The sequence below is a fragment of the Pezoporus wallicus genome, unplaced genomic scaffold (assembly GCF_028554395.1).
Source record: "Pezoporus wallicus isolate ANWC-B61680 ecotype Strahan unplaced genomic scaffold, APGP_CSIRO_Pwel_v1 contig_4012, whole genome shotgun sequence".
Taxonomy (NCBI): domain Eukaryota; kingdom Metazoa; phylum Chordata; class Aves; order Psittaciformes; family Psittacidae; genus Pezoporus; species Pezoporus wallicus.
This window is the reverse complement of record NW_026637828.1, coordinates 725,675-742,174: the sequence shown is the minus strand read 5'-3', so window position 1 is coordinate 742,174 and position 16,500 is coordinate 725,675. Positions and strand designations below refer to the sequence as shown.

General features: G+C 39.7%; 1 protein-coding gene and 1 non-coding gene across 7 annotated transcripts in view; both read left to right on the top strand.

Moving 5' to 3' along the window:
• The window catches only part of MRTFB (myocardin related transcription factor B), a 77,213-nt gene extending 69,860 nt beyond the window's left edge, over positions 1 to 7,353 (top strand). For all 6 annotated transcript variants that reach the window (XM_057407889.1, XM_057407884.1, XM_057407888.1 and 3 more), the window contains one exon: positions 1,911 to 7,353. In XM_057407889.1, coding sequence (XP_057263872.1) covers positions 1,911 to 2,449 — 539 coding nt within the window. In that variant the 3' untranslated portion in view covers positions 2,450 to 7,353. The remainder of the gene's footprint in view (positions 1 to 1,910) is intronic.
• Positions 7,354 to 13,542: 6,189 nt separating this feature from the next.
• TRNAT-CGU (transfer RNA threonine (anticodon CGU)) lies at positions 13,543 to 13,614 on the top strand. The gene has a single exon. It is a non-coding gene; the product is annotated as a tRNA-Thr (tRNA).
• The last annotated feature ends 2,886 nt before the right edge of the window (positions 13,615 to 16,500 follow it).

Below are 16,500 nucleotides of genomic sequence, written 5' to 3'. Positions count from 1 at the left end.
ATGAAAGGATAGAATTCTCCCAGGGAGAGGAGACAGAAGCTCTACAAACTGGATGAAACTTGTATTTCTGAAAGTTTGCATTAATTATCTATTAAAGGCAACATTTACCAAAACACATGCAGTCAAACTGCTGTGGAACTTCTCTGCTTTTAAGTTAGCTCAGGCAGACCTCTGTAATAATCCACAGCATTCAAACGATGAAAAGAATGCCTTAGGTTACCACAGATGTATTTTATCAAAATTGAAAAAGTTGAGCAAGTCCATATAACATATATTGAAATTACACAAAAAAATAGAGTAAGAGTTAAAGCAATATTGATACCAAAATTTCATTAAATATAACCACGTATTATCAGCTCTTAAACATCAAAGACACATGACCAGAAAGAGTATGTATGAACTACATCAAGGCATTGATGAATAAAAACTTTTTGTCAGTTAACATAAGGAAGCTATCAGAAAGCAGACAAAATAACCGGAGTAACATACAAAGGTAGCTTTGCAGTAGGAGGCGGCTTTCAGGCATAATTAGGCTTTGGAGACCAAGAAGCCATTCCAATACTGGGAAATGTTCTGGTGCTGAGCAATTCAATTAACTTAATGTTTTGTAATACTGTCATATAAGGATCTTGACAGCCATGAATGCCAGGACAGAAGTGACTGATTGTGGGCTATTAGAAGATTTTAGCCATATTCTAAACATTGCAGTATTTTCTCTTTTCCAAAGCAAATTGCAAAGTCAGCTGAAGAAAATGGAGTAGACAGTGACAGACTGAGATAAGTGACCTGTGCAGTGAACAACTCAAGCTAAATGGAAGAATGCTGTCAGTGCTTTTATTGAAATATTGCATGGGTAGTTTGAACTGGAACAGAGGATGTAGGAAACATTCCTGTGTAACATTATCTAGGTGTTCCTGCTCCGGCAGGGGGATTGGACTAGATGATCTTTCGAGGTCCCTTCCCATCTCTAGCATACTGTGATACTGTGATACTTAGATCTTCAAGTGTTACGTTACTAAAACTATTTGAAGGTTTGTGAAGTTGCAATAAAAAGGCAGCTATTTCCTGATCATCTTAATGAAAACCAAAGTAAAGTATTCAGGCCTCTTGTACTTACATAAGTGAGCTCTACAAAGAAAAATACTTAGTTTATTAAGGCACCTCAAGAGTGTGAGAGGGTCCATTTAGTAATGCTTTGCTTTTTTACTAAGTAATCCTTTTAACAGATGCTCTTACAGGTTTTAAGGATGTGTGATTTGCTTGAAAAGTGGTGCAAAATACATTGTCAGGTGTACATTTGCTGGCAGAAACATCAACTGTGTTAGAGGATTTATTTCCATGTTCTGTTCTGTCTAATCCTACTTTTGGATTACATTAATGTATAAGAATTAATTGGAACTTATACTTTTTTTCCTTTTATTGTTAATATCACTATCTTATATGGAACTTCTTGACAGAAAGAGTAGTTTTAGATCCTAGATTGATCTCTGTGACTCTTATCATCAAGGTGGACATAGTACTAAACAGGGATGGAACTGGAAATTGAAAATGTGTTGGTTCCATAATTATTCTGGTTAGTCAGAACTATAAACATTAATGAGGTAAAGTTAACATCTAGAAAATTGTTCCTTTTTTCATCAGTATAAATATTCTGATTGGCTGAAATATTACTGAGAGCAGAACTCTGGAACTTGTTTTAAAATACTTTGTTGTTCACAGAGTACCTGACATAATCTTATGTATGTAGCGTTAATATATCAGAACAGCAAAATTGCTCCTACTCCGTTGAGTTCACTGTGGGAGCATCTCAAAGTGTGCAAAAAAAGGGGTGGATGTTGTAAGCCTAAGGATATGTCATTATCTTTTCTGTATTCAGTAGTGGAGTGGTTTTGGTTTTGGTTTTATTACAGAGATTACCCTTCCAATAAAGGAGGAACCATCTCCCATTTCTAAAATGAGACCAGTAACAGCCAACATCACTACAATGCCAGTGAACACAGTGATATCCCGCCCACCACCACAAATACAAATGGCCCCTCCTCCTGTGTCATTAGAACCAACCACCAGCTTGTCTATAAGTTTGGAAAACCAACTTGAAGCCCTCTTGGATGGAACTTTACCATCAGGTAATGAAATTCCTCAACTGACAAGCAGTAATGAGGACAGAGAGTCATTTTCTTTGATTGAAGACCTCCAGAATGATCTACTTAATCACTCCAGCATTTTAGATCACTCTCATTCACCCATGGAAACATCCGACCCCCAGTTTACCAGTAATAATTCCTGCCTGTCTCTTGACCTTCCTGATGCAAATTTGGACAATATGGAATGGCTAGACATCACGATGCCCAGCTCCTCATCGGGACTCACTCCTCTCAGTTCTACTGCCCCCAGCGTGTTTTCCACTGACTTTCTAGATCCGCAAGATCTACAGTTGCACTGGGATTAAGCTGTAGCCAACGAGAACACAACCTGTGAGTCTCTTTACAGCAGAGGTCCATTATTATATTATTCTGATTGCAGTTAAGATAAATTAAGACAGTAATATTTGGAAGAACAAATGCTTGAAGCTAATTCCATACTGATTTTCAAGTTTACAACAGTGAATTACTTTATGCTCCTAGCAGTAATGCAGATCAGGGCCCTCTGAAAGCTGTATTTCATAATTCAAGAAAGGATGATTATACTTACTGATTAAAAGTACCCCAAGGTAAAATACATCACAAATATTTAAGAAAGAAGTTATGTCTTTGACTTTATAATGCTTAAATGAGAAACACAACGTGGCTAAACTTAGAGAAGAAAAAGTCAGATTTCAACCGACTGTATTAACACAGTGAGCAAATGTTTGGGGGAGGGGGAGGTATCGCTGCACTTCATTGTTCCTGTGGATAGCCTGAGCCAGGTTCAAAATGAATTGCGAGGGCAAAGGCAAGTAGAAGCACTGGCTGGTTCAGTGAAATTTCATATATCTAGTCTCTTAATTTGTTCAGTTGTTTTTGTATTTTGGTTTTGTGGTTTTTTTAAACTCTTCCCCTATACTTTAATCATGAGGGAAGAATTTAACCACATTCAAAGGGATATTAAGTGTAACTGCAAGAAATCCACTGTAGCTACGCCAGGTAATATTGAGAACACTGAATTTTCTATAGCGATGCTCTGGATTTAATAACTAGATTTTAATCTGTATATCAGACAGTTATTTGTATACTCTTTTAACTTTGTATAGTTTATTTTTGCAAACAGAGGGGAACAGTGGTCTTCAAACAAGAGATTACTGTAATGGAAGTAATAAATATCCTAATTTACTGTGTGCTTGAGGATATTTGTTAGATCGTTGAATCCAGTATCTCAGCATATTAGAACAGTTTGAGGAAGTAGAAAAGTTCAACTCATGCTGTTGTGCATTATGATCCTGCAAGCATCTATCCCAGTGCCCTCAATAAAAGATGTTTGCAGGATCAGACCGAGTTGTAGGGACAGTACTGACAGGACAGCCATCATTTCTTATTGAATACTTTATCTGTTGAACAGCTTTGTCTACCACTACATAACATCAGGGAAGCTAAACAGAGAAGCTGCTCAGTGAGAATCCTAAATAGCAGTATCAGGATGTACTGTTTCATGGTAAGACATATTTCATGCCTGAAATAGATAATTGCAAAAATTAAGCTCTTACCTCAAAGCACAGCACATGGAAATACTATTTTTTAAGCCCTTAGTAATTTTTTTCAGTCTATTATGCATGCAGGTGGAAGAAAAAAAAACCGACACAAAATGCAAACAGAAGTAAAATACTCTGACATTTTATGCTTGTCTCTCAGGTGATAGCTGTTAAATGTTGCCATAGATGATGTAGGCTGATAATCAGATATAAAATCGGAATTATTTCCTACTAGGGATTTCCTAAATTAAGATAAATTCCCCTATTTCCTGAACAGTGGAAATGGGCTCGTATTTTCTAGTCTGAAAACTGAGCTCATTGCAGAATTCCTTCCTCACCACTATCTTTCAAAAATTAAATTTTGTAGAAAGTAATGGAAAAAAGCCCTGAAGCTTTTGTTTACTTCTTAGAGTAATGATATGTGTCAGAGTATGAAAGAAATAATGAAAACAGAAAGTAGCTGTTAACTATTTAGCGACCTCTGTCACATTTTATGAAAATCACTACAGTGTCATGGTAACATGAAACAAAATACTGTTGTCAGAAAGTGTTGTGGAATTAACTGCAAATTTATGTCTCCAGATGCACAATGCAGCCTGGTTTACTAATATTACACAATTCCATTGGCTTCAGATAAAATAGTGGATTATATCAGTGGCTTAGGGTTTAAACTGGCATCATATGTTTGCGTCATATCCAGCTACCAGCACTTTAAATCATTATGTATCTTCAGTAGTTTTACAGGCCAGGATTTACTTTAATCTAAAACTAAGTAAAGAAAAACAATCTGTGGAGATTTTCACAACAAAAGATGAAGCTGAAAGACATCCTTCCTTAGTGCTTCTTGCTGTGCCTACAATACTTGAGTACATTACTACACATGGACTGTCTGCCTTAAAATTTCATAGTATAGGACTCTCCAGTAACGCTGAACAAACACATTCAACTTTTTGCATTCCTTTTCATCATATGATCTTTGGAGCTAATACTCTGAGATACTAAGTGCCCTCAACTGTTAAGAGAATAGCAATTAAGGACTCTTGGTCTGATCGGACAACTTTGAATGAAATTTAGTGTTCTGCAGTACTGTCAATTTATTGTGTGTAATACACCAGATATCATACCACGTACATGTGGTTAGAGTTAGCCCTTTTTGACCCTGCCTTCTGATTAAGAAGCAAGTAAATTAATTTTTAGAGGACAGATAAACCTAGAGCAACTGTACTGTCATTTTGATGTGCATGTAAATAGAGCTTAAAACTGGCAAAGTCATCTTGCTACAAAACTATCCTTATTGACAGTGTAGAATGTTAACTAATCCATAGGAATCTGTGTGCAGAAATAAACCCAAGCAGGTAAGATGTGTTGTTATCAGTACATCATAGCTTTCTACTCTGAGTCTATTTGAAAAAAAAAAAAAATTAAAAAATTAAGGGATCATTTTTGTTTCTGAAGTACAAATACTCTAGTGTAGGGAATGTGTGATTATTTTTTTGTACATTTCAGACTTGTGTATTAAACCTTATATAGAATGGTTTGCTTTAGACTTTGTTCTGAAATGTGTATTTGCCATAGTTATAATGCCTGTTATGGCAGAAATAGGTTTGCTTAAGACTTCTGTGTGTGCATGCTTTACATGACAATTTTTGTCACACAAGTACAATACATCTTTAGAAATTTAATCATGACCGTGCAGTTCGACTGTGCAGAACTAAATACTTCTCATTAAGAGAACAGTTGCAAAAGGAATGCACTGGCACTAAATTTGCCATGTAATGGCTGCAGTATACTGATGGAACATATCCCATCAAATGTTGTTGTTAGTAGATCCTTCAAAGTAATTAGGAATGCCATTTTATCAGTGTGAAAATCAAAAGTTGGCGTTTACACTTCTAGACACTGAGAGAGCTCAGACATGTTTGGCAAGTCAAGAGTGACATCCTGCATTTAATACAGAAATGGTATTGGTTATGCACTTTTTGTGCCATTCAGCATTAGTTAAGGCAAGTAAGTTTACAGGCAATTTTTTTTTTAACATTACAAATATTTCAGAAATCTTGGTGTCATAAATATAGCAGTTCTCTCTGAGAATAAAATGTATTTATGGCAGTTGTTCACTACAGAAATTTAGAGTCTAATCCAGCAATGTGGGCTTGCAGAATCAGACCTTTAAAAAGTTGAGGCAACAGCTTGCCACAGCTTTTAGAAATAATCACTACTTAATACTGAAATTTCTTTCCAAGGTACTTCTAAATTCACCACCAGGAGTTATGTTCAAGGAAGCAAGTGATCAAGATGGAAGTTTCAATGTTAAAATTGAAATGTATTGCAATGTTATGTATCTCAAACATTCAGATGCCTGAAAAGCACAGGCACTGTAGTTGGAAACCAGGCACAAGCTGCTGAACAGTTTCAAGACAGAGAAAATGCAATCACAGAATACATGTAACTGGAAGGGCATTATTGAATCAAACTCAGTACAGCTCACCGATGTAAACTATTGTTATTTGGATGACATCTTCAGTGTATTATAAACTTAAAGCAAATCCTATTAAAACTGGAAAAAAATTCTTTCATTTATCTCTAGTTAATGATCTGTGGAAACTTTATATTGTGGTCTATTAAGTCACCTTTTGATGACTTATAGACCATACTACAGATGGCTTTTAACACGAGATAATGTGGAATGGAGTTGCATATAGTATACACATAGCCAATAAAGAGCATACATAAAATCTGAAGTAATCTCAAATATTCCTTTTATACCAATTTGCTAGGAATAAATAAAAAGTGCAAAAAAGAGACACATACATCATTCTGTAGTGTCCATACTGACTAAAGACTTTTTAAGTTAAAAGTGCATATTTTTAGAAATCTAGCCAAAAAGCCATTCTAGCTATGAGAGAAAAATCTCAATAAAAAGCAGGGAATGGTTAATAACTATATAATAACACTATTTTTATAAAAAATACAGCTCAGATATTCAAAAGACAGCCTAAAATAAATTATTATAATATAAAAATTTAAATAGGAACCAAAGTATTGCCATTTATATTGCCAAAGGAGGCACTTTGTATTTTGAAGCATAGGAAATTAAGTCCCCAGAAGTATTATCCATACTTTTTTTAAAATTAAGGATGTAGATATTTTGAAAGCTGGTTTTGATGTTTAACAGTACAGATTTGTTTTTGTTGTTTGAGAAATTTGTAGTAAGTACTAGCACAGGCTTTTTTCCAGATAGGATTTTTCTTCACAGTACTGCTTGCAGTAGAAATAATGCTAACCCTAGTAGGTGTTTCTCTTCTTATTTTCATAGTCATAATTATGTCTTAGCATCTCATTTTGTGGAAAGAAGAAGATAGACACCTGTCTCTAGGGCCCTCTTCATTTAAGCACTACTTTACTAAATGCAAATTATGGCAATCAGGGCGTCAGTTTATGTATTGCCTTTCTATAAGAAACCATGATGCCTTTGTATTTGCTGTTTGCACCCCTAAAATCAATTCCATATGTTTGAATGCCATATGTTTTGCACATTGTACTGTATATATGTAATGCATACTGTATTTTTATATGTGTACTACATTTATCAAATATTTTGTACATAGTGGCAATATTGTAGCTACCGAGGAAATGTTTGATATTTCAGCATTTTTGCTAAGTGTCTCAAATAAAAAAGGAAAACTGTGTTCATTTGTCCATGCTTACTAATTAAAATGCAAAATACCTTGTAATAATAATCACAAAATCAGATTAATAATAATCACAAAAATTGTGACATTTGGCCTATGTTGTAAGCACATTTCTAACAAAACAAAAGAAAAAAAAGAAGAATGAAATCTGCACTTACACAAACCCGAAACGATTGATGGTTTATCTTCAAAATCGGCCAAAATCTGTAGGAATAGACTTCCTGTACTCTCACAGTGTAGGTCTGGACTTTTTCTTTTTTTAAGCAATACTATTGCATTAATTCCTTTCCTGTTTTCTGTTCTTTTCTCAAGAGCAGGTAGGGTAAGAACCCAGACTTTTCAGTGCTTTTTGTCACTTTAAAAAAATGCAGTAGAATAATTTACATAACACAGGTAAAATACAGGTGATACTCTTCAACAGATTTTAAATGAAGCGGCTTCATAAAAAATGAAAACAATTGCAATCTATGACCTTTATATGTAGCTCATAATTCATACAGTCCTCATTTCATAGTTTGTCACTGGATTTTTTATATGATGTGCAGCTGCTTGGGTTCACCCCCAAACACAAGCACAAACCCAAGCAGCTATGACAATGCAATTGCAGAGACATATTAAGCAATTTTGGACATTCCCTGCTCTTTTACACAAAGGCAATACACCTTATTTAAAAAGTCTTCTAAAGTCTTAACACAGAAGAGGACTTAAAATTATGCAGTGCATGCAGTGATGGTGTATGACTGCGTAGGGGTACTAAGGAGGTCACTGAACAGCACTAGTTTAAACCCGTCCCTGTGAAAAATCAATCAAAACTCAAGATGCTGTGATAATACCTGGTAAAATATAACATGATTCTTGTGTGTACTTTGTTAACAACAGAGTCATGTCTCTAGCAAAATTTTCTCAGGATAATCTCTTGGGTGAGTCCACAGTGTTTCCTTGTGGAAAGGGGAACAAACTGCAACACTGAAGTCATGTATAAAAGCAGCCGCAAGAGAAATGGAGGAAGGGAGTCGGTGTTCTGGCTCACAGTGCCTGGGTGAAAAGGAAGGAGGAAAAACCTGGAGTGTTTTCTTCACTACAAGTAAGATTTTTTCAGGGAGGCAAAACCAACATTTTGAAATACAGACTGAATGGGACATGCTAGAGAGGTGTATGTTCCTGTTGAGAACCTCTCGTGTCAGTGTCCCGGAGCAGACTGATGGAATGGTTCCACTGCTGCTCAGAACAGGCCACACAGAGCTTTGAAGAGGCACAGCCTTCTAAATCTGGCAAGCTTCTGAACATTCTCCAGGTAGTTAAACCTCATTTGTGAGTCAAATGCAACATTTTGTTCACTTATGCAAATGAACTTCTAAGGCCTCTCAGAGTGAAGACAAAACCAATTAAGCATCAGTGCAGATTACTGGGTGTATTTCACCTTCCAATACAGACTTCCGCTCCTCATTGAGTTACGCTGTCTCAAACAGAAATAATCCCTAAGTTGATATGGGCATTCTTTTCAGCTACAAAATACTTTGATTCTGTTTCATACTGTGTTAAAGGAAAGGAAATAGTGTATCACATTTTTCTAAATAGATGCTACCTGTAATTACCTAACAATGGAAATGAATTTGTAAAGAAAACCCCAAGTGAGTACAAAGAATAAGGCTCTGTGAGAGAAGAAGGGATATTTCAGAACTATAGTAAGGCAAAGAAAGGATCAGAAAATTATTTCTGGTGTATAAAAGACTGCACCCATTTTCATTCATGACTTTCCCTTATTCTAAGGCTTTCGAAATGTGCTAGATTGTGAGATTTTGCATCTGCATTTTGTATTCTGCTCAATTTGTGTTCTAGAACATCACATTTCTTCAGAATGAGCTATAAGCTGATCAATATGCACAAGCTGATTTTCACAGTGAAGCTGCTTCATTTCAATATTTACTATGATACTTGTGGAGGCAGTCCCTATATTAGATCATCCAATCTTTCCTTGTTAAAGTCTGTTCTATGCTGATGACATCAGAACTCGGGCAAATACCCATAAAACTGAAAAAGCCTATTACTATGCCCAGTAAATTGCATAAAATACATTTTCTTTATGAACACAGCCATTCTAAAAGTTTGTAGGCTGTATTTGCCACAATTTCCTTTCAGCTATCACACATCAAACAGAAATACTGCAAAGCAAGTTCAGTAATTTTTGACCACACATTTGTGCATTACAGAATTTATAGTTACAATATATCAGAGATAAAGCACTTGAATTTGGTGCCAACTGACTATTTGGGGTTTTGATTGTTTTACAAAGACCAAGAAATAAATAAACACATAACCCTCCCTCCCAAACTGTGTTCATATTAGTATTAACATGTAACCCCTAAGCCAAGAAGGACTGGTGAAGCTTAAGATTATGCTGAATGAACTTCTTCCACAGGCTAAACCCTGGCTTTCAATAAAACCTGAATATATAAATTCATATTAATTCCAACCTCATGAAGTTCAACCAAGCCAGGTGCAAGGTCCTACACCTGGGTCGGAGCAATCCCAGGCACAGCTACAGGCTGGGCAGAGAAGAGATTCAGAGCAGCCTAGCGGAAAAGGACTTGGGAGTGTTGGTTGATGAGAAACTTAATATGACCCAGCTTCAGTGCATGCTTGCATCCCAGAAACCAACCATATCCTGGGCTGCATCAAAAGGAGCGTGACCAGCAGGTCAAAGGAGGTGATCCTGCCCCTCTACTCTGCTCTCATGAGTCCTCACTTGGAGTATTGTGTGCAGTTCTGGTGTCCTCAACATACAAAGGACATGGAGCTGTTGGAGCAAGTCCAGAGGAGGGCCACAAGGATGATCAGGGGACTGGAGCACCTGAAGAGAGGCTGAGAAAGTTGGGGCTGTTCAGCCTGGAGAAGAGAAGGCTGCGTGGAGACCTCAGAGCAGCTTTCCAGTATCTGAAGGGGGCCTACAAGGATTCTGGAGAGGGACTCTTCATTAGTTACTGTAATGATAGGACAAAGGGGTATTGGGTTGAAACTTAAACAGGGGAAGTTTAGATTGGATATAAGGAGAAAGTTCTTTACTGTGAGGTGAGGCACTGGAATGGGTTGTGAATGGTCCATCCCTGGTGGTGTTCAAGGCCAGGCTGGACAGAGTCTTGGGTGACATGGTTTTGTGTGAGGTGTCCCTGCCCATGGCTGGGGGGTTGGAGGTAGATGATCTTAATGTCCTTTCCAACCCTAACTATTCTATGATTCTATGATATTACACCATGTTCTACAAATGGCCATCACCACATTTGTATTTGTACAATATTAAATGCTATATACTCCTGTCTATTAGCTTCTTATGTATTATACAACATTTGTATATGAGTGACATATTAGCATATTTGTACTGTCTCAAGTCAGAGATGTCACACAGATTTCTCCGCACCCCATACTGTAATCTACAACCCCACCAAGACCTTGCTAAAAGAGAAGTTACAAATTAGAGGAGCATCTGAGATGTAACAGCTAGAGGCTTGGTTTGGTTTTGTGTTGTTTTCCTTTAAGTATTTTTCCATAAATTTATACAGTAAAAAATATTTACCTTCACATAAAAAATTACTTTAAGGTGAGCCTCCAGTCTTCTCTGCCGAAAAAGGACTGCAGGGCCACTCAATGGTAACACTGCATGTTTCCTGAATCCCTCCAAGACAACTCTTTCATAAAGCTAGGACAAAGTCTTAGTTCACATAACTGTTAACTGAGGAGCACTCCAGCTACCCTATAGTATGTCTTTAAAAACTCAGTTATACAAATTCTGCATGAATTTGACTGTTCCCCTTCTATGTCCTCAAAAGAGTCAGGGAAATCTGTAGCAAGACTTAATTTTGTATTTTAAAACAGACATCAAAACCCTCTCCTAAAGCAACACCTCCATCTCATAGTGAGGCTTACGGAAGGGGGGGGGGGGGGGGGAACGGTGATTATTTTCTCCTTCCAACAAAATCTCTGACATGATCTTTTCAGCACTGGAATCTTCTAAAGACTTTCCTTTTGGAAATCCATGTGGTGTTTTAAGGAAAATTTTGTCAGAAGAGAACAGTGCATAAGGCGGATTCAGCATAAAGAATAAGGACTTTTGCAGAGAGCTCAAACAAGGGTAGTGACCGGCATAGAAGACATTCCCAGACAAATGTATCCAGGCATCAGAAGACACCACAGGCAATAACATGTTTTAAACCAAACTTACATTTTTAGTTATAAAAACTACCATTTTGATAAACCAACTTACCATTAAACAGCTCCATGTTCCAGACACGTTACTGCAGTTGGGCTGAGAGAGTAGACAACCACTTTTAGTCAAAATCAAGTATATCCTCCTAATCTACTCAGAAGATATTCATGATTCCAAACTGAACTCTCAGTCTCCCCATACAAGTAAAGAACTTTAGCATTAGAAATTGATTTACCTTGAATTAGTTGACTAGAAATAGATTTACCATTAAATACTATTTCTGATGCCAACCAAATACATTTATTAAAAATGGAGTCTATTTGGAGAGATACAACCCCTATGAATACCACATGTAAGTCAAATAGTCCCTCTGCTTCCTCCCAGCACAAAATCACTTCTCAGCTCACAAGGATACCAAAGCATGAATAAAACAAATGCAGACATGAGCTGCACAGGAACTGTGATGAGAAGTTACAACTGGCACATGAAAGAGCATATTTTGTAACAAACTAGCAGGCCAGAAATGGAAGAACATCAGTCAAAACCACTTTACTAAAATCTTAACTCCTTCCTGCTGCCACCTGGGTCACACTAACTCCCTCTTCTTCAGTCAGCTTAGAGAACTGCCCCTTTGAGGTCACCCTTCATAAAAACCACTGGTGTGAGAGCTCAGGAGGCAGTTTCCACTCCTACAAGTCACCACAGTTGTGAAGTGCTGCACTGACTGCAGTGATAAAGAGCAGAACTCAGCAGCAATATTGTGGCTTTCCAGAGCCCAGATGTGGGTATGTCCTTTGAAGCTAGAGATAAGCAAGACCAGCAGATAAAACTCCAGCAACTGTTCGGGTAGGACAGCATCAGTTATGCTTGTAAGGGCTGGAAAACCAGAACAAATCACCTTTGGGGCAACTATCCCAGGACAGCAGCAAACACACTTAACATGGGCTGACCACCCACTGAGGTAATTTAAATCGAGTACCTTTCATTGTAGGAAATGTGAGTTCAGACTGCTCTGTTTGCTGGAACACACAGTTAGCACGAAGAAGCTGGGAAATGGCAACTGTTAAAAACCTGACATTTGTCCATTCAGCCAAGCCATCAGGTGTGAGTTTTCCTGATGACAGTTCAAAGAACATCCCAAAATGATCCAGACAGATCACTCTCCTAACACACCTGCATTACAGCACCACCGGGTTAGTAACTGATCTCAGCCTTTCCAAAGGTACCTGTCAACATGTCCACGTGCTTCTTCCACCAGACAAAGACCAGTGACCATCGCTGGGATCAGCTCCCCCAAAAGACAGTGAACAAAACTCTTGTCATGCAGGGAGGTGGGAATATAATTTGGGTGCCCAGCAAAAGTTTCACAGTTTAAAAGGATCTCCACAATGAAAAGTAAATGAACACTAAAACCTTTATTTTTAGATCACACTTGTAAATATGCAAGAGGCCAAATCTAGAAAAACACGTATTCTAGTATCTTTTCTGCATTTAACGTGAAGCTTCGTATGGAACAAGCAGCGGGCACTCAGAAAGTTTAATTTAATATTTATAATTTAATTTTTCTTTTCTTGGCGAAGGAAAGCTTTAACACCGCTTCCCCCCACCCTCCCTGGTCAGGAGGAGGACCGCACATTCCGGCACACTGACCTAAACGCCGAAGTGCCAACGTTGGTAACAGAGCTCCCTCCGCAGCACCGCTGCCCGCCCCCCGCAGCGGCGGCCCCTCAGGCCCGCCCTCACACGGGGAACGCGGAGGCTGCCCCGGCCTAGCCCCGAGGAGCGGCCATGGCGGGAGCCCCCCCCGGCGCCGCACCACACCGCCCGGCACCCGGCAGGTGCCGGCGCACGCGCAGGCGCACGCGGCGGGCCGCGGGGGCGTGGCGCGAAGCGGAGGCGGCCCGCCCGCTGCTGGCACGCGATTGGCGAGGGCAGACGGGAGTGGCGCCAGCGATAGAAGGGCGACCGGAGAACCCGTTAACGCAGGCGCGGTGGCCAAGTGGTAAGGCGTCGGTCTCGTAAACCGAAGATCACGGGTTCGAACCCCGTCCGTGCCTCGGGGGGGGCCCGCGCTTGTGGGTCTTTCTTATCGTTTTTAGGGGACACGGCGTGGCCTCTGCGATGGGATCCTAGCGCTCCCGCCTTCCACCGGCATGGTACCCAGCAGAGCAGCGGGCGAGCACCCAGCAGCGATTACCGCCCCCCGGCAGGGTGGAGAGCACGGCGCAGCGCTTCGCTGCAGCAGCGGCACCTCAGCGGCTGCGGCAGGGGGTGGTGCCGCACCTGCCATACCTCGCTTTCTCCTGCGCTTCCCCGATCACACCTGCACTGCATTGCACTGTATTGCACTGCATTGCACTGCATTGTACCGCATGACAACGTCTACATCCGCATCTGCTACACTACCAATGTTTTTCTTCAGACCACCTTCCTCGGGGGTTAAGCCGGTACTCGAGAGACCCTGAAGCAGCAGAAGATCGTTTCAGATGTGCAAGGAAAAGACGTGTATCGAAGCCAGGTGGAAGCCGTGTCACACTCATTCCCTGCATGGTGGCTCCAAAGCACCCACCAAGACACAAGTTTGTTCCTGTGAGGAACAAGCGAAGTCTCTGCTCGATCTTCTCCACCGGTTGATCATCCAGGTTCCTGGGGCCTTTCATTGTGATTTAATTCTGGTTGAAATGTGAGGTTTCTTCCTCTGTCTTACTAACCACTTAAAAGGATTTGCAATCTGGTTAGTGTTCATTTCCTATTTTTTAAGCAGGAAAACTCCCTGTGACGTTGGAAACACAGCCAGGGCGGGTTGGTTCCGTCAGCCGGCGCTGTGCAGTACTCACCCACCGCCGAGCACATGCAGACCCTGGGCATTAGGACACATCAGCCAGGCTCAGGCACATGCACGGGACCAGCCACAGCCCTGCACACAGATAAGCGCTTAAAACCATCCTAACGACAGCAGTAAGAGCAGCACTACACATTAATAACAGCACTACAAATGGAAGGAAACCTCTATTCATGTTTGATACTTGCTCGCCATTTGGAATTTCAGTGCCCTTTGGTTTTGTTTTGTTTTCTTCCTGACAAATTTTCCTCTCATATTCTGCACCATTGTTGTCTAGAATCCAAATTGTACAATTGTAGTGGGAACAAAAAAACTGTCATTAACTACTTACACCACATTTTGTAAAACCTTTTAACATTATATATATACATTGTGTTGGTAGGTCAAAATCATCATTCAAGTTGTAAATTGATTTAAAGAAGGGCTGTTGCCATTTATTCTATATAAGGCTCTCTTTTCTTATTATGAAGATTATATAACGATTTATAGTGATACATAATGAAGATATATATTAATTTAACATGATGAAGATTATCTGACTGCATTAAATACATGTAATTCAAATGTCTTTTTTTTTTTTTCTTTGCACTTAGTTTACTGGCAATACTCACAAATCTCCAGAACCACTTCTTAGAAAATTTGGCATGATCTGAAGAAACATCAGCAGAGAGGAAACGGGAGCGCTTACCTTCCAGCTCAGTTGTGAACTTTAGATTTCTACTATGAAGCCCATGACCACACTGCCCAACCTCCCTGGAAAGAAATGTAAGTTATTGACTTTGGGCAGTGACAGTTTCAGCACAGAGCACATGCAAAACTGGGTTTTGTTGTCCTAGGTATTTTCACTCATGTACACAAAGGACACTGAGGAACAGCCATGTCCCTGGAGCTGCTTTCATAAGAGGACTTTCAAAACTAAACATAAAAACCCAAGTCAAGGGCAAACAATGTTTCTGATAAGCACTTTCTGTTACTACAACCTCAGGGTTAAACCCGGTGAGGAGCTACGTTGCCTGTGGTGAGTGATGCTTTCATAAAGTCTTGTTTGTTTTGCAGAAATATATTTATAAGCCTGAGCCAGGTACACACCAGAGCTATAGCTGTCCCCATACAACAACAGCTTGAGGCCTGTGAGTCCCTGTTACATTGCACAGACGCACACACAGATCAGATTGTGCAGAGCCCATTTTTCCATAGCTTGCAGACAGAACTTAACATTTTGCTAAATGACATTGCTCAATTCTTAGCACAATAATAATGTTGCTAAGTAACATTTTAAGATGTCTTATAGTTAATTTACTTGAAATTAATTTTGTAATTAGAAAACTGTTTATGAAGTCACAACCTAAAAGAAACAAGTGCAGGCCAGAAATTGGTAAATCCAGCAGCAGTTAAGATGTAGAAATAATTAACATACCACACAGGTTTACTGCCATGCCATATATCCATTTATATGACATTAAACCTTTTTGAAAGTGTTACTAGATTTGCTTTCAGCTTCCTACTTGTCTAGGCAACACAACACCCAAATTTTAACCTCTTTCCTTTTAGGTCAGGTTTCCACCCCCCTAAATGACACCTCTCATCACTCCTGCTGCAATCCCCCAGATCCCCTCCAGTTGCTGCATATTCTTCTTGAAATGAAGACCCAAAGTGGACACCCTACTGCTGCTTACTGACACTGAGCAGAGCATTTCTGCACATCACAACTCACAGAAGGACACTGTGAGCGATGAAGTGGGAACTTGGATTATGAGCCTGAGCTGCCATAGTGAGAGTGTTCCAAGAAGCTGTATGGCTGGCATCATATCCCATGGCATGAGTACAAACCATCCCAACTGGTACATGTGGCTCTGTCCCCAAACCAGACCCTATGATGGGAAGTTTAAACTTGAAACTTCCTCTCAGTCAAGTTAAACTTCCCCTCTATCCCCCCGCTCCAGAGCACCCCATGCCACCCAGCATCCTGGGCACAGCATGGCAGGTGCCCTATAGCAAGTGGTTAAAACAGCAGCCAGAGTCTGATGGGGCTGAATTCCAGGGTAGAACCTGCAGCAGGGAGTCATGTGAAATGAGTCCTCTTACTAATCCAGCTCCTAGT